This window comes from Triturus cristatus, chromosome 7 (genome assembly GCF_964204655.1).
Source record: "Triturus cristatus chromosome 7, aTriCri1.1, whole genome shotgun sequence".
Taxonomy (NCBI): domain Eukaryota; kingdom Metazoa; phylum Chordata; class Amphibia; order Caudata; family Salamandridae; genus Triturus; species Triturus cristatus.
The window spans coordinates 947,120,851-947,147,728 of record NC_140590.1 but is presented as its reverse complement, the minus strand read 5'-3'; the positions used below and the strand labels follow the sequence as shown (position 1 = coordinate 947,147,728).

The 26,878-nt window shown below is 46.6% G+C and overlaps 1 protein-coding gene across 3 annotated transcripts in view; it reads left to right on the top strand.

The window, feature by feature from the left end:
* The window catches only part of KLHL3 (kelch like family member 3), a 529,889-nt gene that overhangs the window by 80,620 nt on the left and 422,391 nt on the right, over positions 1 to 26,878 (top strand). For all 3 annotated transcript variants that reach the window (XM_085617962.1, XM_085617960.1, XM_085617961.1), the window contains exon 2: positions 24,122 to 24,238. In XM_085617962.1, the coding sequence (XP_085474088.1) occupies positions 24,122 to 24,238 (117 nt within the window). The remainder of the gene's footprint in view (positions 1 to 24,121; positions 24,239 to 26,878) is intronic.

Genomic DNA, 26,878 nt, shown 5'->3' with positions numbered 1-26,878 from the left:
AGCTCAATCACGATTAAACCTTTAATTTTGATAGATCATAACTTTAATTCTAATAACCACAGACTCCGTTTGAGTTAATATGACATTTTATCTAGATTCATTGAATAAATTGAATAAGTAAAATTTATTAGACAAAATTATAATCATTAATTTCATAAGTGTTTCAAGTAAAGATTCAAATAGAAATAGAAAATACTCATTACCCTTGGCCTTACGGCGATGACGAGAATGGTTCACCACAGCATGAACCGCAGATCACAGGATAGGTTCCCAAACTGACTGACTGTCCCTCTAACCTCCTCGGACGTATTCCCTCCCAGGATAGAATCCCACGACGGTCTTGTTCCTTTTTCCCCCTCAAAGTTCAGAATCTGTCAAAGTCTTTTCAGCATCTGGGAGAAATCGTCTCAACAGACAGCGTGTTGTGTTGAATAGAAAAATAAGCAAGTGCCACAACATCCTCATAAGCACCAATTTTTATACCCTTTCACTAACTTGCTATACCCAGAATTGAAACTTTTTAGGGGCTGTATTCATTTCTATTGGTCCATTGGAGGGGTGGTGATGGTCACCTCATTGCCCTCCTTGCCTAATCCGGTTCTGTAAATTACATATTCATGCATATCCTCGTGACTTGTCGTGTTCCAACATTTGTAACAACTGCTATTATTAATAAATGCTGCAGTCCAAGTTTTTCATCCGTTCCCATGCTTTTGTTCAGAGAATCTTGGCATCCACTCTTGTCCTAGGCCAGTGCGGCCTTGACATCTCTCACTCGAGGCAAAGGCCACACTCGTGACTGTAACTTCCATTCTGCTCATGCGCAGGGGCCATCTTGGTTATACGTGATCACATCTCTCGGCAGCGGCCATTTTCTCAGCGAGGCCTAGCAGGCCTGAACGGAACTAATGTGAAAACAACATAGCAGACATTAGACATAGAAAATAAGCCCTTACCACCCACCATTCTAATGACCCGTGTTAGGTGTTACCTAGCATAAACGACATTTAAAGCCATTTTACTTACCATCTGCATTCTTTGCCACAATATTTAACTACAAATGAAATGCATGCAATTTTACTTCTATGTTCTACACGAAACACAAGCCTATGTTAATTTAATTTCACATCTGTAAGTAAATTAGATTTTGCATATGCCAGTTAGTTTTCTCGCGTGTAGTGTCTAATTAAAGGTGCATTGATTGATTAGTACATTCATTCAAACAATTAGTCATTTAAGGTTATGAGGTCATTAACTTCGAAGGGGGTACAAAAATGTTGTATTTTCCCCTGCTCCATCATAAGTGAACCTATCAGCTTGGCCTTTTTGTTCAAAGAAAGGCTATTGGTCCTCCGAGGAAGTGCTTAGAGAGTGCTAATGCGATGCGCAGTCCTGTTAATTCAAGCGTTCTCTTTCTTTTATCTTGGCAGTGTATAACATAAAGTAATGAAAAAGAACATGGAGTGGCCCACGTAAGTCCCCAGTGGAAGTGTGGAGGGTGGTCATGTTACTATCCTACAGGATAAACAGAGACTGGCCTTCCTGTACTCTTGTCTACAAGTCTTATGTGATCTTTGATGTGAAGGCGGAAGAAGAACAGTGAGGCATCTAAAAAGGGGAACCCAAACTAATACCACTCAGATTATAAACACTAAATGGGTTCCTGGCTGCAAACGTCTTGCAGCTGACATTGACGGATTAGGCAAAGAACTAAAAGGAACTGCCTTTAATGCAGAGATCAAAAATAGGAAATCGGGCCATAGGAACCTGCGATTGACTTGTAGCCTCGAGTCTGTTTAAGGAATCAACGACCTGCCTTGACAAAGTCCTGGGAAGGCTGCAATCCGCCAACACATGCCTTTGTAATGGGCTACAGAAGCAAGAACTTTCTGGAATAAATCTATCTGAGGGTTGCTTTCATCACAGACAGGCACACATCGGCACAGGCGAAAAGTACAATGAACTGCTTGTACGTGGGACAGAAATCACCATTACCCAAATCATCAGAGGGTCAGCATAGGTCTCCATTCACTATGTCAATATGCATGAACATGCTCTAACCTCACACACCCATAACAATCCACTAGAGAACGCCTGTATGTTGGGTTTGTAGCTGGAGCCCTCCCCTCTAGACATGGAATAGACTGGGCTTTGCCAGATCTAGTCCATTGGTCTTGTGAATGTTCAATAACAATGATAACTGAAGGCATTTCTGGTGCCTTTCTCTTGACCGTCCCTCTGTGAATGTCCAACCCCGGTACATTCTTCTGACCAAGTCTACAGAGCCTTTCGTTACCTCATTGACGATCCCACCCTAAAAACAAACGTGGGCCCCCAAGCTGACATCAACTCACTGCTGTTTTCATTTAATCTGACACTAAAGGTGCATAGCTCTCTACATTGGCTTTTAAACTGCTCCTTGAGCCATAGCAACGTTACTAAACCCCAAAACTTGCTGAACAAAAGCAAACTGCCCACAAACAAGAAAAGCTGAGAGCTGTCTGCTCATTATGTGTAAATGATATCATGGCAGCCAAAGCCACTTACCACGGATTAGTTTTCACAGAAGTCTCCAACATTGTCAATTCCAATTTCAAAGCAACCAACATTGTCAATCCAAGACCTCACATATAATACTGAGCTAATTAAACGAGGGCAAATCCATCATCCACTTTTCACTGGGATGACAAGACAAAACGAGATACCGGATGGATAGAGCAAGGCATGTGATGGGCACTGCTGCTCATGACATGCCGAAGAAGTCCAAGTTGAAAGTGAGTGTTGCGTACAGATTTGACTCCAGCAAGAACCCTGCACACTAACAGACTATAAAAAGTGCAAATAAATAAACCCTTACTGACTGATCTGCACCGTTCACCACTGCGAGACCACATTATATGTGTCATACAGTCTCTCCTGCAAGGCAGTAAGAAGAAACCTCTCTTAACCTGACATAAAGCTCCACGGCGGGAGGCCAAAGTAGCACATGTCGCAAAGATGCAAACAGTAAACATTACCAAAGAAGCTTTCTAAAACTGTGCATCCTGGAATTTGGAACAATATCCTACCACAGATCTTGCTTCCTTTGCCACTCCTTCAGAAAGAAAAAAAACCTCCTTTCATCAAGAAAAACCTCATTCATAAGCGATAAAGAGACCCTCCCAACCCAGTTTCTAAGGATTCTGTCACCAATTACGATAGGTGCTCCTCCTCTTCTTGCCCTATGACCTCCACCTTATATTTATATATATGCTACTTAATCATTTCCTTTTCACTTGATTGACTACATACTCTTGCTACCCAGCTAGGTGAGGGTACAGGGCAGAGCATTTCGACACCAATGCATGACGTGAACTGATGATCAGTGGGGATCAGAAAAATAGTGATACATTGTGTTAAACCTGCCCAGAAGGACTTCGTCATCTTAAGGCAGGGATTCATATTCAGAGCAACTTGAATCTGTCCAAGAGCATGCTATGTTGCGCATTGTGATCAGGTTTTATAGGTGAAGCTGGCTCAGGGCTTGGACATTGCAACCATCTACTTTTATCTTGCAGCTAACCAATAGTGTAACAATCATTGATTCAATTTCTCTTGCCAGTCTCAAGCTTGATTAGGCAGGATCCAGTAGCTTATTCCTTTTTGGCAGCCTAGGAGTTGTTTAACAGCTGCCCTTTCCAGTAATGCAGCTTTCTAGGGGACTTTCAATATTGGCCATCTGTTGCTTTGGGCAGATTTACATGCCACCACATTTGTTAAAGTGGTCGCAATTTAGGACAGTAGTGGGGCAGTCTGAGTTTCTGAACGGTGGGACTATTACACTCCTACTGAGTGCCAGAGATAAGGGTTTTCCATGCTTGGAGAAGCTCATTTTGTTGTGAGTTGTATTGTAGCTGCATTGATCGTACCTCAGACAAGGTGCTGACATGCATTGGTGGGTAGCAGCAAACTAGTCCATGGGAGTGCTACTGATAGAAGAGTGTATGTGTCTGTAATGAGACCTATACGAGTACTGTTTGATGTCATGTGGGAGAGCCAGAGTTGTACTATTAATGTGTTACGCTGTTGTGCTTTATTATAAATTTGAATTTGAAAAGGAGTGATAGGTGAGACGCATAAGCATTAGTTCTTAGTGTATGCAGAAAATTTGAAAGTGAAGTGTGGCTTGTGTGTAGAGTGTTTTAGTGTTGTGCCTGTATGGCAGAGACTGTTGAAACTTTGCCACAGCAATTGTGTGTCCGCATCTATGGATGGGTGTAGAAAAATGAGAACAGACTCGTCCCACTGTTGGATTGGTCTGTATCATACGGTTTAAACCACATTGAATGAGCATAGGATGTGACTAGAAGTGAAGGATGCAACCCTTGGGGGTGTAGTCTTGCTTTAATGCCAGGTAGTCTGCAGAGGCGCAACGCAAAGGAAAGCGCATTATATGACCATCAAGGGTAAATGTTCTTAGGAGTCTGCCCAGGAGTGGCAGGGAGCAAACTATAGGTGTGGGCATTATACAACCAGACATTGTATGCTCAGATGGGTCCTCCGGGTATCAACAGAGAACCATTATATAAGCATCCACTGTATATGCTTAAGGAGTCCACCCAGGTGTGGCAGGGACAACTCATCAGAATGGGTGTTACACAGCCAGCCTTATTATATATTCTGACGTGTCACTGTAGAGTGACAGAAGAGAAACTATTATGTGATCAGCCTTTGTTTATGCCAAGTTAGTTCATCGAGGTGTGGCAGAGAGCAACCCATAGCAATTGGTGTTAAGCAACCCACGTGTTACGTAGTCATGCGGGATCCATCCAGGAATATCAGAGGCGAAACCCATAGGGCTGGGCGGCATAACACCAGATGTGCCACATGGTCGGATGAATACTCCCAAGGAGTGGAAGCAGACACCATACATACAATTGCCTCTAGAAATACGATGTAAGGCAACAGAGGAGTGGCACCAGAGTAATCCAGAGGAATTGACATTGTACACCCAGCCAAGCTGCAGGGTTTGAGGACCCGTGACACCTCCTCACCTCTCTGCTACCCCAGAGCAGAAGAGTAGTAACATAGGTAATAACCAGACATCACAAATACATGGGTCTCTACAGGCCACCAGGCAGTGGTAGCATACCTCCTTGGTGTGAGTAACCTTATGGAACTGAGAGGGTCTCAGTAAGTTATTCTGTGTAAAAGAGGCATTTAGGTTACAGAGCAAGGGAGGGAGAAATAGTGAAACGGTACATGTAAAAGTAAAGAGGCAGTGACTAGGGCATGTCTCTCACCCAGTGTCCTACCTGCCTCTAATGGGCCCAAACAGGGAATACACTGGCAGAAGAAACCATTTATGTCTTTGCCTTTTATCGCGCGTCCTGAGAAGAGGATTTAAAGAGCAGTAGTGTGTAGAGATTGTATACATTGAATTTATTATTTTTATATTGCAATCCTGATCATTGAAAAATGTATATGTCGCAAAGATTCCGTCTTCTCAGGGTAGCATTTTTATCTCCATTTGTATTACATTTAATAGATGTTGCTTGTGACAGCTATAGGCATAACTATTTCGGAAGTTATCCTTTTATGTGAAGTAAATGGTGCTCTTAAAGGTCTCGTATTGAATTAAAAGATCATTGTTGATTCCATTCTGCTGGACTCTTGGTTTGAGAAGCTCAATATATTTACCATGCACACGTGTGACCGAGAGTCAGTGGGGTTGCGCTAATGATCAATACATACTATCTACCAAACAATCAGTAAAGGTGTCACAGTGTGTTGGGGGGGGGGGGGTCCATGAAGAGGATGATGTGAGAATTAAGAATTGGACCACACTGATTCAGTTTGTAGAGCACAGTTGTTAAATTACCTACAAACTGAACTAAGTGGTAACAGTAGCCACACCCCCACCTCTTTGCACCTCTATGAATTATATCAGTGCTGATGTAGAATGCTGAGATTGACTACCAAATAAGGAGAGCACAGTAAAGCTTTCATGCTGACCTGATATTCAGTAACATGTATTTGACTCACTGGTGAAAGGCACTGTCTGGCTTCCTTCAGGTGTGCTGTTTAGCATGCTGGAAGCAAGCCTTCTGTACATTTCCTCTTTGTAGAAGACTCAATATGACCTCCAAATATCCACATGGGATTTCCTCTCATTTACCATGTTGTCACCTTTGGTAGAGTTACTTTGCGAAGACCAGGATTCAGACCCTGTGCAGGTGCCTAAAAGATTAAGATCTAATAAGCTATTGCTCCAGTTTACGTCCTCTTATGCCAAATAATGGTCTCTTTACAACCCCCGATGGAATCTTGTACAGTAAGATCTCATCTAGTAGACGCATATACTGTTGAAAACAATATTTATTGGTTGTGGTATCAACATATCTTTTCTATATCTATATTAACACATCTTGGGGAATCTGGAAATTCCACTAGGGTTTTATGTGGGGGGCTTAAGTGCCTATAGTGAAACTCCGAAATCCTGATCTTTAGTTATGCCAAGTCGTAATTCCCGCAGGAGTTGTAATGAGGGCCACAGATGGAATCAACTTTGCTTGTGTCTTGGTGTACCTTCTTTGCTATGACATGTTTTAGCTCCCTTTCCATGCAAAAGAAAGCAGTGGATGAGGGGAAGCATACCTTTGCATGTGAGGAAGTCCTAGGGAAGCTAAAACACACTTTGCAGAGGAGGCACATAGGAAGGAGGCTCCTCCCAGGGACCCGCACAACGTCAAAAGCCAATCCAGGGTATGCGGGGAAAAAACAAGAATTTACTAAGCTATTGCAGGTTTTATTTTGTAGGTTTTTGTTTTCTTCCTGTATGTACTTGTCCATTTTGTTTTGTGTACCATAACAATAAAATGTGTCAACACCTTATGGCTAATTATACATGGCGTCCAATGCAGAATTAGTTTTTGGGGCTCATTGTGATGCTTAGCAAGCTTTATATAGGAATGTGACTATGACAATGCCAAGAGAAAAGTCAGGCTAAGCAAATATTCTGCTCTACAGTGACGATTGTTTCTGTTGCATAGACTATTAATAATCCTTATTAAAATTGATGTTGGATACTTTCCAATTGAAAGATGATAAATTCTTTTTATCAGTTAACCATAAACCTCCTGCATGTGTTTCTCTTCTCGCTTACATTTGCGCATTGCACACTGCTTGTACACTGGTCATTCGTGGTACTGGAACAATTGGGGAGTAGTAGGGGGTAGTGCCATCCTTGTCTGGTCATTGAAGTCATAGGATTGTAAATAATCCAAGCATTCCACAAAGAACAAGTGGGGCAAATGAGCCACCAGTGTGAGGTGTATAGCCGGTTGTGCATTTCGGTACACATTGTCGGATATATATTACTAAAGCATGCTGTGGTAGCACATTGTCATTTACAGGCAGCACATTTTTGATTGAACTGGCCACCACATTTGCACAGACATAGTTTTACTGATAAAACTATATAGCACACAATTAATAACACGTGAAAATCGGGTTTTGGTGAATATTGATCATTTGTGCATCACCAAGTAAAGTGTCTTGATTTGTTTTGACCCTATTAAAATATGATTTCATCACATGTCAGTATTACAAATAGAGTACTTCAGATGTGATTTCCTAACTGATGATATGTTTTGAGATTTTTGTACAGTTCACATTTTGTTGAGCGTTAGAAAATAAATAACGTCCTACGGCCTTTCCTTTCACACTCCGCAAGCTTGTCACATAGTTCATGTTACAAAATTGTCTCAAATTGCAGTCAGAGAAAGAAAAGTAAAAAGTTGTCCCCACAATAACAGAATATGCAGCAATTTATTAGAAGACCGAGCCTGACATTTGACCTCTATGACAAGATAAAGTTTAATGGCATCTTCATTGCTCAAGGACAGGGGGTACTCCCTTTTCTTAGAAGACGAAAAAAATTGTAAATTCTTCTTTTCAAAAAGTGCATAACTATGCACCTGTAAGGTGGAACAGAAGTAATTATTATGTATGTTCCCTCAAAAGAAAATTTACACACAGCAGACAATAAGACAATATAGCCCTTGGAGACTACAAATAAAATGCATTAATGGGTGAACATAAGGCAATTCTCTAATATTTTAAAAAATCATCAAAGAAGACAAAAGAAGCAATTCATTTTCTTAAAAAAGAGAATATCTTCGTATCGTTTATTACTTATAAGACTAGTCTGTGAAACAAATTGTCACGAAGTTGTAAGACAAAATCACAATTCAATTATATCAGTCACAGTATAAAAACAGTTATTGCAATTGTATGATTCAAATTCTAAGCACAGCAAAACAATGTATTTGCATAATAATAATAACGTTAAACACATAAAATCTATAATTTCATAAATACAAATCATTTAGTAATGAACAATACAATAAATGTTTAATAAAGATCAATATACAGAGAACACGCGAGCTCCTACGGAACTGGCTGGCTCAAAAAAAAATTGACGCGCCATTTCGGTGAAACAGAAAATATTCATCACCTTCTTCTGGACAAATTCTGTTTAAGACTTTCACTAAAGTATCTGTTCAGTTAAGATTTCACAAAAACCAAAATGTCATAAATAAGACATCCAGGAAGTTAACCCTAGATAAACTTGTGTCTTTGGGGAACCTTTTAAAAGACCAACAAGATCTGATGAATTTATAAAGTAGTCTGTAAGGTGTCTGGAATCAGTCCACTACGAGGGCTTATCAATCGCCCGGGATCAAGACGAAATTTAAAATGTATCCCCTCTAGGTGCACGGAACCCCATTTAACGAGGCCAAAGATATATTATCCATGCAATTCAGTTCGCTATTCCCATTAATTCAAAACCGTGTACGTATCACCGGATATCAGAAGACTTGATAGATGGCTCGGTGATCCCTTTGGTTTCCATCTCACATGGGGATACGGCTAATCTTCATTGCTCATTCACCTTCTGGAATCCAGCATGGGTTTTTGGGAGTGCTGGAGCACCCCTGCTTCCAGCACCTGCGTTTCCCCTTACAGGGTTGTGGGATTCCGATAGCCCACCAGAACATATTGTTTGGGTTCAAGGAAAAGTTTTCATTTTTATTTTGTCTTTGGGACAAGTAGGCCCAACCCCCAGCAGCACAAACCCTTTGGCTGCCAGTTCACAGTGCCACATTATGGTTCTGAGAAGGCCAATGTCTACAGTTAAGCTAATATTATGTCCATAAGTTAATGCTATTCGAACTTTTATCTATGGTTCATTACTGCAAAGGCTTTATTATTAGGGTGAGCGCTCTTAGGAAGTGTTGGTCTGCACTACCGCAAGTGGTTCCAGTATAAAAATGTGCACACACGTTTGCAAAGTTTAACAATATGCGGTTGCACATAATGCTCCCAGAATGCTCTCCAATTAGATGCAAATATTTGCAGAAGCTTGAAAGCAAGATTGAAGATTCTTTGCTTTCAAAATAAAAGTTTCACAGAAAAATGCAATTAGGAAAGAAAACGTTTTACTAAACTTCTGTGAACTTTTAGGTACCATTTCTTTGACGCATCATACAGAAAAATGAGTTGATGCATGCTAGTATTAAAAATATTCATAATGGGAAATCAGTGCAACCAGTTTCTACAAGATTATGTGAAACATGAATTTAAATAAGGATTGGCAAGGTCAATAGTTCTGACATTGTTGGCCAGCATTTTGGTTTTGCAGTGTGTTTCTTGTTTTTACATGGCTTTTGTAAAACTTAATTGTAGTGGGAGCTGCCGGGCCCCCACCATTATAGCAAACATTGGCAAAAAGCCCCAAAAAATTTTTGGTTTAAAAAAGCACACCTTGCCACAGTAGTCCCTTGCACTCAACAAAACCACTTTGTCTGCCGATATCCTTCTTGTGAAAGAGCGGAATGCAGTCACTCACATTGAAGTCAGCCGATTGATAGCTTGAGAGAGAATTTTAATAAAAACAAAAAGATCTTGGTTAATGCCAGACCTAAGTAGGGGGGCAGTTCTTAAACTTCATCACAAAAATAAACCCAGTAGTAAATGTCCAAGCATTAGGGCAGATTTAAAGCTTTCATGAATTTATAAAGAATGTACAGAAGTAAGCTAGGAAATAGTAGTCCTACAAAACAATTGTGAACTGCATTTTAGCACGAGCAAATATACTTACATGCTAAATTCTGCTGTGTGTTTACAAGTTCAATTTTACTGAAACCCCTTTTTTCTCAACCCTGGAATTTGTTTTACTTCTGCCCTTCTCAGGAATAAATTTCCAACCTTTATCAATATGGAAAAATTAAAGAAGAGCTGGTAAACCCCATAAACATCCAAATTATTAGGTTTGCCGCTACTTCCGTGCCCAGTATGTAGATCTGTGGAAAGTTGGCAAAATAAGTGATTTGCTAGTATGCACACCCTACTATAGTATGAGCCCTGGCATGATCAGAGAGGCTGTTTTCAGAGCTCTTATATAATGAGATTGCCGCCATAATTTGTTGATGCACTACGTGGCACCAAAGGGACAAGTGGTTTTATTTACAGGACAAGTAGATTTATGAAGTAACCTGTCCCATGGACAAGTAGATATTTTATATTTTTCCACAACCCTGATGATTCATTATAAACTTTGTCAAATCATTTTAAAGCATTACCTAACACAAAAATATGTTCATCCACTTTTCAAACTTACTCTTTATGCTCTGTATAATTTCAAAATTGTAGTAGGATTTACACTTGCCATTTTAGTACTGGTTGATATTAATCTAAGGAGTTGTGAATTGTGGTGGTGGTCTTTTTTAGGTTGAAACGAACCTACCAGGCAGCGCAGCTGTCTGTTTGCAAAGACATACATGACCTAGGTGCATTCCGTCCATTGCTTACCATTTTTCTTTGTAACTCACAGTTACTATTTGCTGGCTGTATTTGTTTTAGGCTGTTCAGCACATCTGTGTCCCTTCCTTGGAGCATAGCCTTTTATCACCTCTCGACTGGCTCCTTGTATTCTTCCATGAGAGTTCGCTTTCTGTAAACAGGTCTTTAAATGTTTTTCTTATCTTATCACATTTGCTGTGCATTCAAATACCGAGGTCAAATGTCGGGCTCTATCTTCAGAGGGCGTTTAGTGTTTACTTTGCTTTCTCTGATATCAAAGTGAGAGGATTTATGTGACAATCTTGCTGGGTACTTGGGGTGTCAAAGGAAAGGCATTTTTCTAGCACACAAAAAAATGTAAATGTTTGTATATGAACTGTGTAAATATTTCAGAATATATCAGAATTAGGAAATCACAAATGAAGCACTTTTTTTGTAACTCTGAAGTGTGATGAAAGCAAATATTTTAATAGGATCAAAACAAATCAATACACTAAATGATGCCATTCCTACACATTATCATTTGTGCACCGTATAGTTTAAAACTGTATGTCTGTGCAAATGTAATAGCCATTTTAATTGAAAATATGTTGTCTGTAATGGCAGTGCGCTACCACAACATGCATAATGCATACTCCGCTCTCTGCCATCGGCTCATTCTACTACACTGTACTTCACGACACTGAACTCTGCCACTTTACGTCCCGCCACTCACGACACTCTACTCCACTGCACACCAGGCAACATCACTACACTCAACTTCACTCTGTGCTGCTCTACTCCACTCTTCGCCACCTGACTCCACAATACTCAATGCCACGCCACTTTACAACACTTTACTCAATGCAACTCCACTCTACAATACTTCAGTCTACAGCACTCCACTCTACGATAATCCAGTCTACAACACTCCACTCTACGTCCCTTCACTCTATCCCACTCCACTCGTCTTCACTCTACTCCACTCTAAGAATTTCCACTCCTCACTATGACCCTGTAATCCACTCCACTCTACGCCTCTTCACTCTACGACACTCTACTCCACTTCACTCTGACTCTCCAGACCACTTCACTTTAGGCCACTCTACGCCACTCCACTCTGCGCCGCTCTACTCTGCGCCGCCCTACCCTGCGCCGCCCTACCCTGCAGCGCCGCGCTTCTCTGTGCCACACTATTCCACTCAACTCTACTCCACGCCACTCCGCGCCTCTCTACTTCATGCCACTCTACTCTCCTTCACTTTAATTTACTCCAATCTACTCCTCTCTACATCACTCTACTCCTCTCCTCTCTACTCTACTCCAGTGTACTCTATGCTTGCAACTCCACTCCACTCTATGCCACTCTACTCGAAGCCACTCTACACTGCCACTATGCTCCACTCTACTCTCCTTCACTCCACTCTACACCGCACCACTCTATTCCACTCTACGCCACTCTAATCTATTCTACTCTGCGCTACTCTACTCTGCGCTGCTGTACTCTGCACCGCTCTATTCCACTCCTCTGTTGTGCTTCACTCTTCTCTACACCACCGCACCCCACTCTACTCTGTGCCATTCTACTCTGTGCCACTCTACTCTGTGCCACTCTACTCTGTGCCACTCTACTCTGTGCCACTCTACTCTGTGCCACTCTACTCTGTGCCACTCTACTCTGTGCCACTCTACTCTGTGCCACTCTACTTTATGACACTCTACTTTATGACACTCCACACTTCGACACTCCACTCTGACACACTACGCCAGTCTACTCCACTGTACGCTATTCCACTCTATGCCTCTCCCCTCTACAACAATGTACTCCACTCTGTCACCCCACTCTATACCACACTATGCCACTCTACTACACTGTACGCCACTATGCCACTACGCTTTATGCCCTCTACAACACACCACTCCACTCTACGACAATCCAAAACACTTCACTCTACGCTACTCTCATCTGTGCCACTTAACTCTCTACACCACTACCTTTTAACCATGCTGAGCAGCCGCCATGCTGTTGTGCAACATGGCTAAACCTCATTTGCAAAGCCAATAGGTCTTGCATTGGGTGCGACCTATTGGTTTTGCCAATGATTATTAAGTGAATACCAGTGCATCCTCCAACATGCTCGTCATGGGCACCTTCAAATGCGGTGACCAAAGTATTACACAACCTACGGAGCAAACATCTGTCCGCTCTACATAGGCAGCCAGTGAGTGAGCTCTATTTCCTTTTTGTTTTGTGATTGGCCATAGAGTCCTTTCAACTTGCAGGCTCTTCCTGTCCGTGTATTTCACCTGATTATGTTTGACTTCATTCTCACTCAAGCACATGAGCCCATTAGGTCACGCTTTTACCTTTTTTTTGAAGAAAACACGTCCTTGCGACTGTCGTTGTCGGCCAATTCGTCTTGTCAAGCACGAACCGCAAGTCACAAAGTTCAAAACTGACATAAAGGCTAAGATGTATGACACACGGACAGAACTGATGTGTTCTTTAGTCGTTCCCAGTTAAAAGTATCTGCGATGAATAATCCAATCTGATTGTACTTGAAATGCCAAACATAGCCTAGTGGCTGCAGAGAAAAAGCGTTCTGACCTTTGAGGAACCGAAAAACCAAGCTGACCCGCTGTATGGCTTAGAAAAGATGAGCGTTTAGAGCTTTCTGAAGTAATAAGACGAAAGAAGCACCAGGGTTGATGGACTGAGCACTGACCACTTGAGCAAATTACTACTGGTCAAGCACGTGTCTCCTTCATTTGAAAACTTGCTCTGCAGGTATATAGATTGCATAGACGAGGTATACAAGACCCTGCATGTTATACATTCCGTTTTGATTCTTGCTTCAAGAGGGTGGTACTGATGTGGTAAAATGTTTGGGTCCAAGGATAACACAGCAGAGATCTGGATCACCCTTATTGTGACTATATATTGAACCACTGTAATCAGGAGGCCAGTCTCGCCATCTATGTGCAACATTACCAGCATTGCACAATTATCCTGACATCTTTTGCTATACATTTTTGCTTGTGTCGAATGGAAGGAATTCTGTTTTTGAGGCGTGAGAATTTTCTCCTCCAGTTCTCCCTGAATTTTAGAAAAGTTTGGGATTCGGGCTTGTCAGCAAATGATGAGATCCTTAGGGAGCTGGGAAGCATCAACTTTCTGATCAGTACAGAATTACTGGCTGTTAAAACTGAGGCTAAGTGCTCCTCGCAGATCTTCAGCAGTGTGAGGTGAGAATGGAAACCAGGAGCACCCAACAATTTAGTGATAAAGGCGGCGTTCCCACTGATTTGATGTTCACGTACCAAGATCTTCCCGAGAAGCAAGACTAGATGAAGACCTAGTGCTCCACCCATTCATATGGGCCAAGTGCACATCGAGGTACCACGGTGCACTGTAAACCAGGCAGCCAATATTTGGGGAAGATCCAGCAAGCAGTGTAGGAGGAGCGTCATCTACCTGAGAGGTAGCTGTTTCTGTGTTGTCTCAAGGTCAGAATCCTGATTCATGTCCCAGTAGGAGGTTACTGTTTGCAGATTGGTTGAGGATTTGCTATACATTATTCTGTATATCCATCTACTGCTTCTTCATTATTACCTGCCAGATGACTCCTTCATAATTATTTATGAAAGATGCCATATAATACATTAATTTCGTTATTGAAGGACCATCCTTACATATAGTAGTAAATCCCTTTGATCCATCAAGATGTCTGGTTAGGCCTCCTGTTATTGGACAATTGCAGTTCCGGGAGTCCCAGTTTATATTTTAGATCTGTACCTTATTGCAAATGCGTTTCCATTATAACTCACCTAGTACCTCAAAGACCCATGAATGGGGGCGTGGCCAAGATGGCGGGGTGAGCGGACGCTTCCTCCCGTAGCTCCTCCGGCCCGGCCAAGCTAGAGCCCTTTTCTTATGCTTTTCTCCCCCCGCTGAGGCTCAGCGCGGGAGAGGAGCGTGGCGGAGCATCAGGGGTGCACATTGGTGCTGTTTTGGTTCGGATCGCCTCGGGGGAACCCCCCCAAAAGTTCGATCGAGACCAAGGAACGACGACGGCGAGCCCGAGGGGCGGAGCGCATTGGAGAGCTGTCCGGGCGCCTCGGCTGGGCCTGGTGCTGAAAGTTGCGATCTGGAGGGGATCTGGCCCGCCGTTCGACGTTGACTGAAGGAGCCTTGCGGGAAGGGACCCGACGGTGTGGAAGGCTTGGGACGGGTGCCCCGGCACTCAGACTGGTGACGGCGACACCCCGCACTGCGGAGGCCCTAACCCCTAGCCGAGGTACAGCGGACTCCCTGATGAGGTTGGACCATCTAGGCCCCTGTGCGTGACAGACGGGGGCCGGTGGTGGAACTTATTTTACTGTGGGGTGCCTCGGGGGGCCCGGTGGTGTCGTCGGGCCTGGTCGTTTTGGCCTGCTCCGCCCGGCCGCCATTTTGTCCCCGAAGGAGCAGTGGTGGCAGCCTTCGCCGGAGTCCTGGCTGCTGGATGCAAGCGACCCCCGCTGCTGCTGGGCTGATTACCGGAGGGATGTGCTTATGAGACCCCTCTGCTGCGGCCCCCTCGGTTGTCTCACACAAGCTCTTGCGGCTGACGGTGACCGGACTGGGCCGCCATTTTGTCACCTGTGACGCAGCGACCTCACTCGTGGGGGATACCCAGGTCGAGTGCTAGCCGGCGGCTGAGCATCCCTGGAGTGCCTGGCTCGGTGCCCGACTGCGGAGCTAGCGATGTCTGGAAGAGGAGGCCCGAAGAAAGGGGACCGTACCCTGCCGGACATGCTTGGCAGGGCCCAGCACTTGCGGGACAGGACGCAGCCCTCACCGGGGCCCTCCCGGGCTCCGGCGGATGTGACTGGAGGGGAGCCACCCGTCACGAGGGCCTTTATGGAGGAACTGTTCAGCTCCCTCAGGGAGGACTTCCAGACACTGAAGCAGGAGGTGGCCAGCGAGGTCCGAGAAGTGCGCAGGGAGGTGGAGGGCCTTGGCGAGCGTGTGGAAGCGGCGGAGACGGAGGGCCAACAGCGAGCGGAGGAGATAGTCCACCTCCAGCAGGACGTTCTTCGCCTCTGGGAACAGTGTGTGGAGCTCCAGGCCCACTCCGAGGACCTTGAGAACAGATCTCGGAGGAACAACATCCGAGTGCGTGGCGTGCCGACTGCGGACGAGGGGTCCGATCTGGGGAGCTACCTGCGGGCCCTGTTCCGAGAGATCCTGGGGGAAGCTGCGGACTTTCCCATCAGCATTGACAGGGCGCACAGGGTTGGCCGGCAGCGCCAGTCATCGGCACCTCCACCGGACATTCTGGCCTTCCTGCCCGACTTTCCACTAAAGGAACGCATCATGGCTGAAGCCCGCAGGAAACAGCCCCTGACTTTCCGGGATCGGCCGGTGGCGCTTTACCAGGACCTCTCCGCCATCACTCTGCAGAAACGCAGGTCCTTTAGGATTGCCACTGACTTTTTGCGCGAGCATGAGACGCCGTACTCTTGGGGTCACCCCTTCCGCCTGATTTTTCGGTGGAACGGAGTGCTACACCAGCTACGCTCCTTGCAAGACATTTGTGGTGTCCTGGGGCTCACGGCGGCGGAGGAGGAGGGAGCTACGCCGTCGTGGAGGTCCTCGGAGAGACGGAACCGGCGGAGGTCAACGAGGCGGCGCTCAGCGACCAGTGTGGGGCGCCCGGACTCCCCTACCATCAGAGCGGACATGGCCGACGCCCTGAGGGTGGCGGCCGGGGACTCGACCGGCTCCTCTAGCGTGGCCTTGACGGCCTAACACACTCTCCGGGGGGAGATGTCTTTAGCTTCTTTATATGCTTGGTACGGGGCGGGGGGTTGGGGGGGAACGGTTGGAGGTGAGTGGCTGGACGTCCACTTTGCTCTTTTCTACGGACTTGCCCGTTTTGGGGCTTGACTGAGACTATGGGGTGTTTGAGTTTGTGGGTGGCTAGTTGCCAGGGTTGGGTTTTGGGTGGGGGAGGGGGTTGTTTTGGGGTTGGGAAGGTCCCGTCCGATGTTGTCTATGCCCGCTTTGTTTTGGCTTGTCCTGCGCTGCGGCCCCGCGCGCCCCACCCGCTGATTCCCTGCCCATTGCATGGCGCTCCCGACCCCCGCGAGGAATGCCGGGCCTAAAGGTAGTGACCCTTAATGTTCAGGGTCTGAACAACCCGGTGAAGCGTAGAGCGATCCTGTCGTTGCTGGAGGGGACGCAGGCGGACATTTGCCTTTTGCAGGAGACACACTTATTGCCCCGAGATTGCCATAGGATGCGCTCTGCTAAGTTCCCTACCCAGTTCTTTTCCTCGGCAGCGAACAAGACGGCGGGGGTAGCCATTCTCCTAGCGAGCTCCTTTCGGGGGGAGGTGTTGCATAAGTGTGCTGAACAGAAGGGGAGGCTCCTTGCGTATCGCATGCGCCTGGGAGGCATAGCATTTACGGTCGGTTCCGTTTATAGCCCAAACGATCACCAAGAGCGCTTCCTAGATTCCGCGCTGGTGGATGTCACTGCTTCCCCTGACCGCCACATTATCTTGGGGGGAGACCTCAACATTGTCTTTGACTCTGCGATGGACAGATCGGCGCAGCGCTTCCCGCAGACGGGGGAACTGTCCCAGGCTGGGAGGGCCCGGATTGCGGAAATGGATCTGCACGACCTCTGGCGCTCCATGCACCCCACGGATAGGGACTACTCTTACTTCTCGCACGCACACCGAACCTACTCACGGCTGGACTACCTCCTGGTGAGTGGACCGATGCGTGCCGCTGCCACGGCGGCGGACATCGGGGTCCTGACCCTGTCTGACCACTCCCCAGTCACCGGCGTTTTCCAGTGGCCGGCGGCCTCCCCCTCTCGGGGGGTGTGGCGCCTCCGGGATACACTTCTACACAAAAAGTCGGTGGTGCAACGCATCGGGGAGGTCATACAGGACTATCTCACCCACAATAGCAACACTGACACCTCGCTGGCGACACAGTGGGCGGCATTGAAGGCCGTCCTCCGGGGGGAATTCATCTCTATCTCTGCAGCTGAGAATAGGGAGCGGCAACTGAAGAGGGAGGAGCTGACAGCTCAAGTCCGGGAGCTTGAGCAGGTCCACCGCCGTACGGGGGCGCCGAGGGTGTGGAGGCAGTTGAAGGCAGCGAGGAAGCTCCTGTCGGCTCTGGATCTTGACAGGGCGGAGTATGCCGCCCTACGCTTGAAACATGCCTACTACACTGGGGGGGACAGATGTGGCAAGCTCCTAGCACACCGGCTCCGGGTCGCGCAACAGCGCAGCGTTGTGAAAGAATTGGTGGGCGCGGACGGGGGGGTTGTCTCCGGGGACGCGGAGGTAGCGGAGTCTTTCCGCGGCTTCTACGAGGCGCTGTATGCTGAGGAGCCCTCCTCGCCACGGGATGCCGACGGCTATTTGGAGTCGGTGACCCTCCCGGTACTGGATCCGGCTCAGGCTGACCACCTGGAGCGGGACATCCATGTTGAGGAAGTGATTTCAGCTATCGCGCGGCTGAAACATGGCAAGGCCCCGGGCCCGGACGGGTACACGTCGCTATTTTACAAGACTTTTTGCACGGCCGTGGCCCCTGTCCTTACTCGGCTATTTAACTCTTTCTCCGAACCCGGAGCCATCCCTCCGGATCTCCTGAGGGCGACGGTCGCGGTAATCCCGAAACCTGGGAAGGACCGGGCCCTCTGCGGCTCGTACCGACCCATCTCGCTTTTAAATGTCGACCTCAAGCTGTACACGGGGATTCTCGCGTCCAGGCTGAGTCCACACCTCCCCGACCTGGTGGAGGCGGACCAGGCCGGTTTTGTGCCCGGCAGACAGACGGTTGACAACACCAAGAGGGTGACGCATGTTCTGGAGAAGGCCTCAAGGATCTCGGGGGAGCGGATGTTGCTGTCCGTTGATGCGGAGAAGGCCTTCGACAGAGTTCACTGGCCGTATCTTGAGCTGGTCCTCAAGAAATTGGGAATCGGCGATAAGTTCCGCACCATGGTCTTTAACTGCTACAAGCATCCTTCAGCGTCGGTGCGGGTCAACGGGTGTAGCTCCGGTGGCTTTGCCATCGAGCGCGGCACACGGCAGGGCTGCCCTCTTTCGCCGCTCTTGTTTGCCCTCTACATGGAGCCGTTTGCTCAGAGGATTCGTAATAATCCGGATGCTGTCGGGGTCCGGATGGGCCAGTACGTCCACACCGTCAGTCTCTACGCGGATGATGTCCTGCTGACTTTGGACGACCCTAGGAGGTCGCTGCCTGCTTGCCTCCGAGAGCTGGACGCCTTTGCGGGGGTGGCCGGCTTCAAAATGAATATGAGCAAGTCGATGGCATTAGACGTGTCCCTGGCTGCGGAAACCAGGAGGGATCTTCAGCGGCTCTTCCCCATGCAGTGGTCCTCGTCCACGGTGCCGTATCTGGGGATTCTGCTGGCGCCTACATTATCGGGGATGGTTACGGCCAATTATGCCTCCCTCAGCAGGAAGATCAAGGACGAGCTTGGCCGCTGGAACAAAGGCCTGCTGTCCTGGCTGGGGCGAATCGCGGCGGTCAAGATGACGGCGTTGCCCCAGATACTATATCTTTTCCGGGCCCTTCCGCTCCAACCCCCGGCGGGCTGGATACGACAAATGCAGGCTGACATCTCCCGCTTTGTCTGGCAGGGCCGCAGGCCACGCATGAAGAGGGTCCTCTCCACGCTTGCTCCGGAAGCGGGGGGGCTCGGCATTCCGGACCTCCGTAAGTACTTTCAGGCGGCACAGCTCCGCTATCTGGTGGAGTGGAGCAGGTGGGAGTCCGACAAACATTGGCTCTTCCAAGACCAGGCAGTGGCGGGCCGCACCTTACAAGAGGTTCCATTCCTGCGCCGCGCGCATCGCCCCCCTAATCTTTACGCTTCCTTTGTTACGCGGGTCCCCCTGCGGGTGTGGGACGCGGTCTGTGAGGCCCGGGGCCTTACCACCTTCCCTTCGCCGCTCACGCCCATTGCGGGCAACCCGGACTTCTCCCCAGGGATGGAGCCGGGGGTTTTCTCCCACTGGGTGCGGGCGGGCTGCAGGGCTCTCTTCCAGATCTATGGCCCGGAAGGAGTGGTTCCTTTTCAGCAACTCCGCCAGGAGTTCGGCCTGACGGAGCTGGACAGATTGCGCTACATGCAAGTTCGGCATTGGGCCCTCCAGCCCCAGGTGCGTGCCACCGCCGCCCGTCCAATTACACCGTATGAGAGGTGGTTGGCTACTCGGACCTCCGACGCTAAACTGATCACCGATCTGTACAAATACCTACAACCCCCGCCGTTTCACTATTACAACCCGGGGAGGGAGCGTTGGCACAGGGAATTGGGTAGGACACTCAGCCACAAGGAATGGGACAAAATTGCGTATCGGGCGCGGCACTCTGCATATCACACGGGCCTTACGGAGACCTTTACTAAGGTATCCACATACTGGTACTACACCCCGGAGAGACTGTATGAAATGCATAAACACACTGACAGGGGGTGCTGGCGGAGCTGCGGGCAGGAAGGTACCCTTACACACATTCTTTGGGATTGCCCAGTGCTGACCGCCTACTGGAAGGAAGTCTTGGACGAGGTGGATAAGCACTTTGGGATAGAGCTACCGCGACTCCCGGCGTATGTCCTGTTGGGCCTCCCCAATGACCTAATGTACCCACTGAAGTCCCGTAGGGGTAGGCAGATCGCAATCGCGCTGGGGTCTGCGGTTCAGAACATTCTAATCCACTGGCGCACAACCACCGTCCCCTCCATCACCGGTTGGTTGCATAGGCTCTGGCATGTGCTGGGGATGGAGAAGCTGTCGCTTACGGTTGCGGGGGAGATAGACCAATTTGAAGAGCTGTGGCAACCCTTTCTAGCGCTGCTGTCCACTGAATTCCGGGAGCTCACCTGCCCGAGGTATCTTAGGCTGCTCAGGCTGACGCCGCCGGTGACCCCGGCGGACTAGCTTACATATGAAACGGGGACCCCCCGGGGAGGGGGGGGGGGTGCGGGGCTTCCTGGTTAGGATTACTCTGATGCGGGACCATAGGACGGGGGGGGGGGGGGGGGAAGTGTTGTTGTTTCGTTACTGGGAGGATGGGGGATGGGAGGGGGGGGATTGTGTTCTATTGAGGTGTTGATGGGGGGGGTTTTATTGTTTAGATTTGGGGTGTCGGATACGCGTGCGGGGATTCCACAGCTTGTATTTCTAGCCTTCATTTACTGTGTTTTTCCCCCTGACCCGCCGCGCTACCTATTGCCAACCCTCTGGAGTTGCACCCTTTTTCTTTGACTGTATTCCATGTATCCTGCCCTCCTATCCCCCTCCCCCATGGTTTGTTTTGTCTCAATAAAAACGTTTTAAACATAAAGACCCATGAATACAAGATAACAGGTGTCTTTTTTTCTCTTTATTCCCATATAATTTCTTTCCAATTATAACTTGTTACCAATAAATCAACGCACTGTTATCGTTTTTGTACATAGGCATGTTTCATATTTTATTCACAATGCGATGAGGAAGTAACTACCAAAATTGCATTGTTCAAAAGGGTACATTCGTACATTAAAAGTGCAACAGTTGTCCAGTTCCCTGTAGAGTTTGGGAAGCATCAAAGCAATGGCATCTGATGCTTCTCGCAAGAAAACTATGATGGGTTGTCCACCAGTGTAAGTTTCTACAAGCGTGAATATGAAATATGTGTCTCCCTTTAAAGCTGCCTTAGACCAAGAAGCTTAATAAAGTGGTTTAGTTGGTAAATTCAGAGTAAGTATGCAGGCTTTATGTATGAGACAAGGCGCTATCTTTGGTACTGCTCTTATGGGTTAGTCCAGTGGGCTGGGTAAAGATTTTGAGCCAAAAAGAAGCTTTTTTTCAGTTGCCGTTTGTCGAAACCAGGCCATATGGGACTGCAAAATTAAGATATTGCACTGCTAGCATCAAATGAGTTATTGAATCATGCAGACAACAATGTACCTCAAAGGAGTGAGGTTGAATGGAATCCTTGCGGGTGGTGTTGTAAAAGCTGTTGTGACTACCCGCTACCAGAGGATTTCCTTGGTAGATCCTGATACTAATGGATTGTGCAAAATCTGATAAATTTACTTGAGTCTACACCAATGAGTGGCGTAATCAAGTATTACCATAATTTAGAGACCAACAAAGGAGTCTGTAGAAAGCAATAAATCCACACAGAAGCCTGAGAGGAGCAAAGAGATTTCACATTAACTTGGGGTCTCCACACATTATTGAAATCAACATCACTGGATACACATTCATAGCATCCTCCTATTTATTGCGGCAAAGCTACCACCAATGCTACATCAAGACTAGATGAATTATGATTGAGCATACATCATTTGGCACTGACCTTTGTCTCCTCTACCTCCTTCTCACGAGGGACTGAATTGAGGCCCTCTGACTCAGGCTTACATTACTATAGCATCGATAGCTTGCTTTATATTTAACCACACCTACCGTGGCTCTTTGAATTGTAATCCATATATTAATGTTTTTTTATAGTTGGGACGGCATTTCCATGCTGCTTTTGGATACGGTGGGGTGGAAAGTAGGTCAGTTGCATCAGTGGTTCCTTTTATCACCTACACCATTCAGTGGCCTTCTTGTGAAAAGTTGGGCACAATGATAGTCATTCTGTGCCGCATGTCCCTTTCCGTCTTAATGCCACCGTGGCATGGGCAGGAAAGACTAGAAACGAAATCCTTTGCGCAACACTCTGTGGCGAGACCTATGCATTAGCTGACCCATAGCAGAGTAGAGCTCTGAAGAGACTTGGTAGCACACGTTTTACACATCCTGTGCTGCCGTGATGGTAGCAGTGATACTGTGGGTCTAGTCCAGTGCAGTGCAGGGGTAGCTTGCCAGTTGTCATCCAACGAGGAACGCCCGGATGTTGGGTTGCACAGAAATAAAAGCAGGTTTCCTCAGTGGCGTAGCTATCCGTGGTGTACCAGGTGCAGTGGCACCCAGTTCTAAGACTGTGAGGAGCCCGCTGTAACTCAATGTATTGCTGTCTTTTACTGTCGAACTGGAAGTCGAGGGAGCTGTTCTCTTGCTTGCATTAGAGGCCTTTTTACACCATTCGGGTTTCTGCCCATTAGAGTCTGGAGTTGGATCCATTAAACTAAGGATAATGGTTTATCACCCCCGACAAAATGTAATGACCGCCAGTGTATTCTTCATTACAGTAAAGAGGGGTGGTCTTCATGTCCCACTGTTATCGCTCAATGGTGCCAATAATATTTGCATATAAATTAGTGTTATGCAAAGGACATGAGATTTCTCATGATCAAACTCTATTGTATGCTGATTTATTTAAAAAAAAACTAAGTAATTGTATAGTTATTTATGGTGAAAATGAATAGGAAATAATTGTCACGAGGTTCCTATTTCCGGAAATAAGTATGTGATTAACGAGTAAGTTATGTTCTACTATTGTGTGCTCAAGAATTAGGCAATCCTGGAGCCTTGTAATCGTAAACAACCTAACATCAGGAGTGGGCAGTGGGCACACTGCTATTATTCATGTAAGTTTGACGGCCAGAAGGCCTCATGGCTGAAGCCCTCCAGCTTCAGGAGCCTGTGAGAGCCAGACAAGGATCGCCTTAACTTATAGCGTTGCCATATGTATATAAGGGTGCAGTGCCGTTGCAAGCAATGCTTGCTGCTACGGGTGCACAGTCACCAGCCCGGCAGAGTCCTGTGGCTTACAAGGTGTGTTTAGCCTTCCGAGATATCAGAGATGTCGACTAGATTGGAGACAAACTCCCGAGATTTTAAAATGAAATGTGATTTTAAAATGAAATGTGATTGCTTTATAATAAAGTGCTTATTCCGGGTGCCAAGTCATGTTTGTGGTTTAACAGTTAGAAAAGACATGCTATAGGTTTGTAATTTGTAAAATGGAGTTCATAGCATTAACGGAATCCAGCGAGAGAACAACTCTACTGTTAATACAAATGTTGTATTTTTAATAGCTGTTTCATTAACAGGCATGCTTCCCTTAAAAGTAGGGTCCTATATCTCTATAGTTGCTTATACATTATGCATTTATCCTGTCGTACTTTGTGGATGCTTTTACTATTAAGAACCATTAATTTAAATAAAAGATGTAAGAAGCAGGCTTAAGACTTGCACATTTGCTGTGAACAGACTGTCTTTAAAGACGTTTGTCTGGGTGCCGGATCAAAATCTGAATGTCAAATTGTATATTGTATTTGCAGCAGTTTTATAGGTGTTTTTTTTCTGCTTCACCTTTCTAGTTCCAAAAGTTCACGATCACCCACAGAACCTGAAGATGATGAGAAGAACCAGCGAACAATCACGGTTAATGCTTGCCACTTGGGGAAGGCGTTCAAGGTTATGAACGAACTGAGGAGGTACGGTTCCAAACGATGCCTATTTGAGTTTTTTAAAGCAGTCAAGATACCACTCAAAACCATAGACCCTCGCTAGCACTATATATATATATATATATATATATATCCATCCGCCCCGTTTAGGTGCGGCGTTGTTGGTATGGGGAAAGTCAGCAATTCCTTTTTGGTTTCTCCTAGACAGTGCATGTGCTGTCTCCTAGACACATTGTTCTCATACGGTGGGAGCACAGCCTGCCCATAGCTTACCATTTGTTAGCTTCAGCGCTGCTCTCGTTGCCTTCGTCCCAGTTTGTCACGGCATGCATACGTCCTGTTCTCTTCTTGTGTTTAGGCCTCCCCTGGAGCATGGACAAAGTACTTGTGTACATCCACTGCTTCCGTTTTTAGAGCTACATTTTTCTTTGTGTTGAAGCACTCCTTAAGAGTGCTTGTGTTTTCAGTCCGTCTCTCATATCTCCGTCCATGCAGCTTCAACCACCTCCTACCTGTCCCATTTCCATGTTGCTTCTTTTCCCTCCCACCCCTCGACCCTACACCACTGCATTCTATTCTTCACCACTACGCCACTGCACTCGATTGCACTCTACTCTATTGCACTCTACTCTATTGCACTCTACTCTACACCACTCTACTCAAGGCCACTGCACTCTACGCCACTCTTCTCTTCACCGCTCCACACCACTGCACTTTACGCCACTACACTCTACACCACTCTGCGCCTCTGGTCCCTACGCAACTGTACTTTACGCCACATCACTCTACTGTAGGCAACTGCACTCTATTTCACAGCACTCTAAAGTAGGCCACTGCTCTGTACACCACTCTACTCATTGCCATGCGGCTCTGCGTCATTGCAATCTGTCACTGCACTGTACACCACTGCACTCTACCCCACTTTAATCTACTCTTCACCACTCTAGACCACTGTACTCTATGCTACACTGCTATGCACCACTCTACTCTATGCCACTGCACCCTGTGTCACCTTACTCTGCATCACTTTACTCTACGCTTCTGCACTCTATGCCACTCTACTCTGCCCCGCTCTACTGTTCGTCACTACACCACTCTACGGCACTGCACTCTCTATCTCACTGTACTGTACTCTGCATGACTGCTCACTACGGCACTGCACTCTACCCTGCCTCACTGCACTCTACGCCACTCTTCTCTGTAACACTGCATTCTATGCCACTGCACTCTGCACCACTCTACTCTGTGCTACTGCACTCTGCGCTACTGCTTTCTGCGCCTCTCTACTCTATTTTGCACCACTGCACTCTGTTACTCTAATCTACTCTGCACCACTCTACGCCACTGCACTCAAAACCACTGCTCTCCATGCCACTGCACTCTATGCTACTGCACTCCACGCCACTGTACTCTGTCACTCCGCTCTACTCTGTATCACTGCACTCTACAACCCAGAGGACTAAAGCAAGATATAGCGCTGTGATGTCTGCTTGCCTGAAGACATGGCCCCCTCCCATGTGACAGAGCACCATTGTGATCGGTGCATCCATGCAGTCCTTTATTTAACAGGTACAGAGAGTAATTTCGGCCAAGATATTGTGTGGCCTGCATCCACCGTGTAGTAAAAGTGCAGTTGGCCCTGAACAAAGCAATGACATTTGGTCCACATTCCCTGGTTTTACAGTTAACAGAAACCCAGCCACTAATTGAGGTGCACTGATCTCCTCACACCCCTGGGCCCAGTTTACTCCACTTTTCTCTACTCCACTCTACACCACTCCACTTTACTCTACGCCCCTCTACTTTACTCAACTCTACTCTATACTAGTTCATTCTACGCCACTCCACTCCACTGTACACCACTCTGCTCTACGCCACTCCACTCCCCACTCCAGGCTACTTAAGCCAATCCACTCTAGGCCACACCACACCACTTTTCGTCATACCATTCCACTCTACGCCGCTGTACAAAATGGCTAAAAGACCTCAGCAAAGTCAATAGCGCGTACGTAGGTGAAACATATTGGCTTTGCCAGCGCTTGTTTAATTTTGCAGTGTGTAGTTGGTATTTTTAAGTTCAGTGTTGGTGAACGGTTTCTACCTGACAGGCTTTTAACTGTATGTTACTCATATTTTAAAAGAAGAAAACCATGTAAGATGATAAACCATCCTACAGCTTTGCATTTGAGGTTACATAAACCACAAAATATGTGTCTGGTGAATGATGCATCAACAATCGAGTTTCTTTGATGTATGTTAAACATTAAAAAGCGTATTGGCATTTACTTGTACATTACATTACAGTGAATGTTGTTTTCTTCGCATTTGTTCTTCTTATATGAAGCTTTTGTGATCAGGTTGGTGTTCATACATTTATAGAAAAAGTGATTGAAAAGACGAGTAAGAAAAACTTCTTGACTGCTTTCTTTCCAGAACTTTCACTTTTTTAAATTAAATAATTGCCTCATCTTTAAATAGATTTTTTTTCCAAATTTTTCATGAAACTTCTGTATTTTTTCATTTTTGTGTGGCTCGTGTTCTTAATTGTTTCGCGCCTTCCTACAGGCTTCCTTTTAAGAATACCCAAATGAGGAAAAACAAACGAGCTATAACTTTCCCACATTAGAAAAATGAGTCCTCATTGCAGCGAGGTCTGGCAGCAAAAAC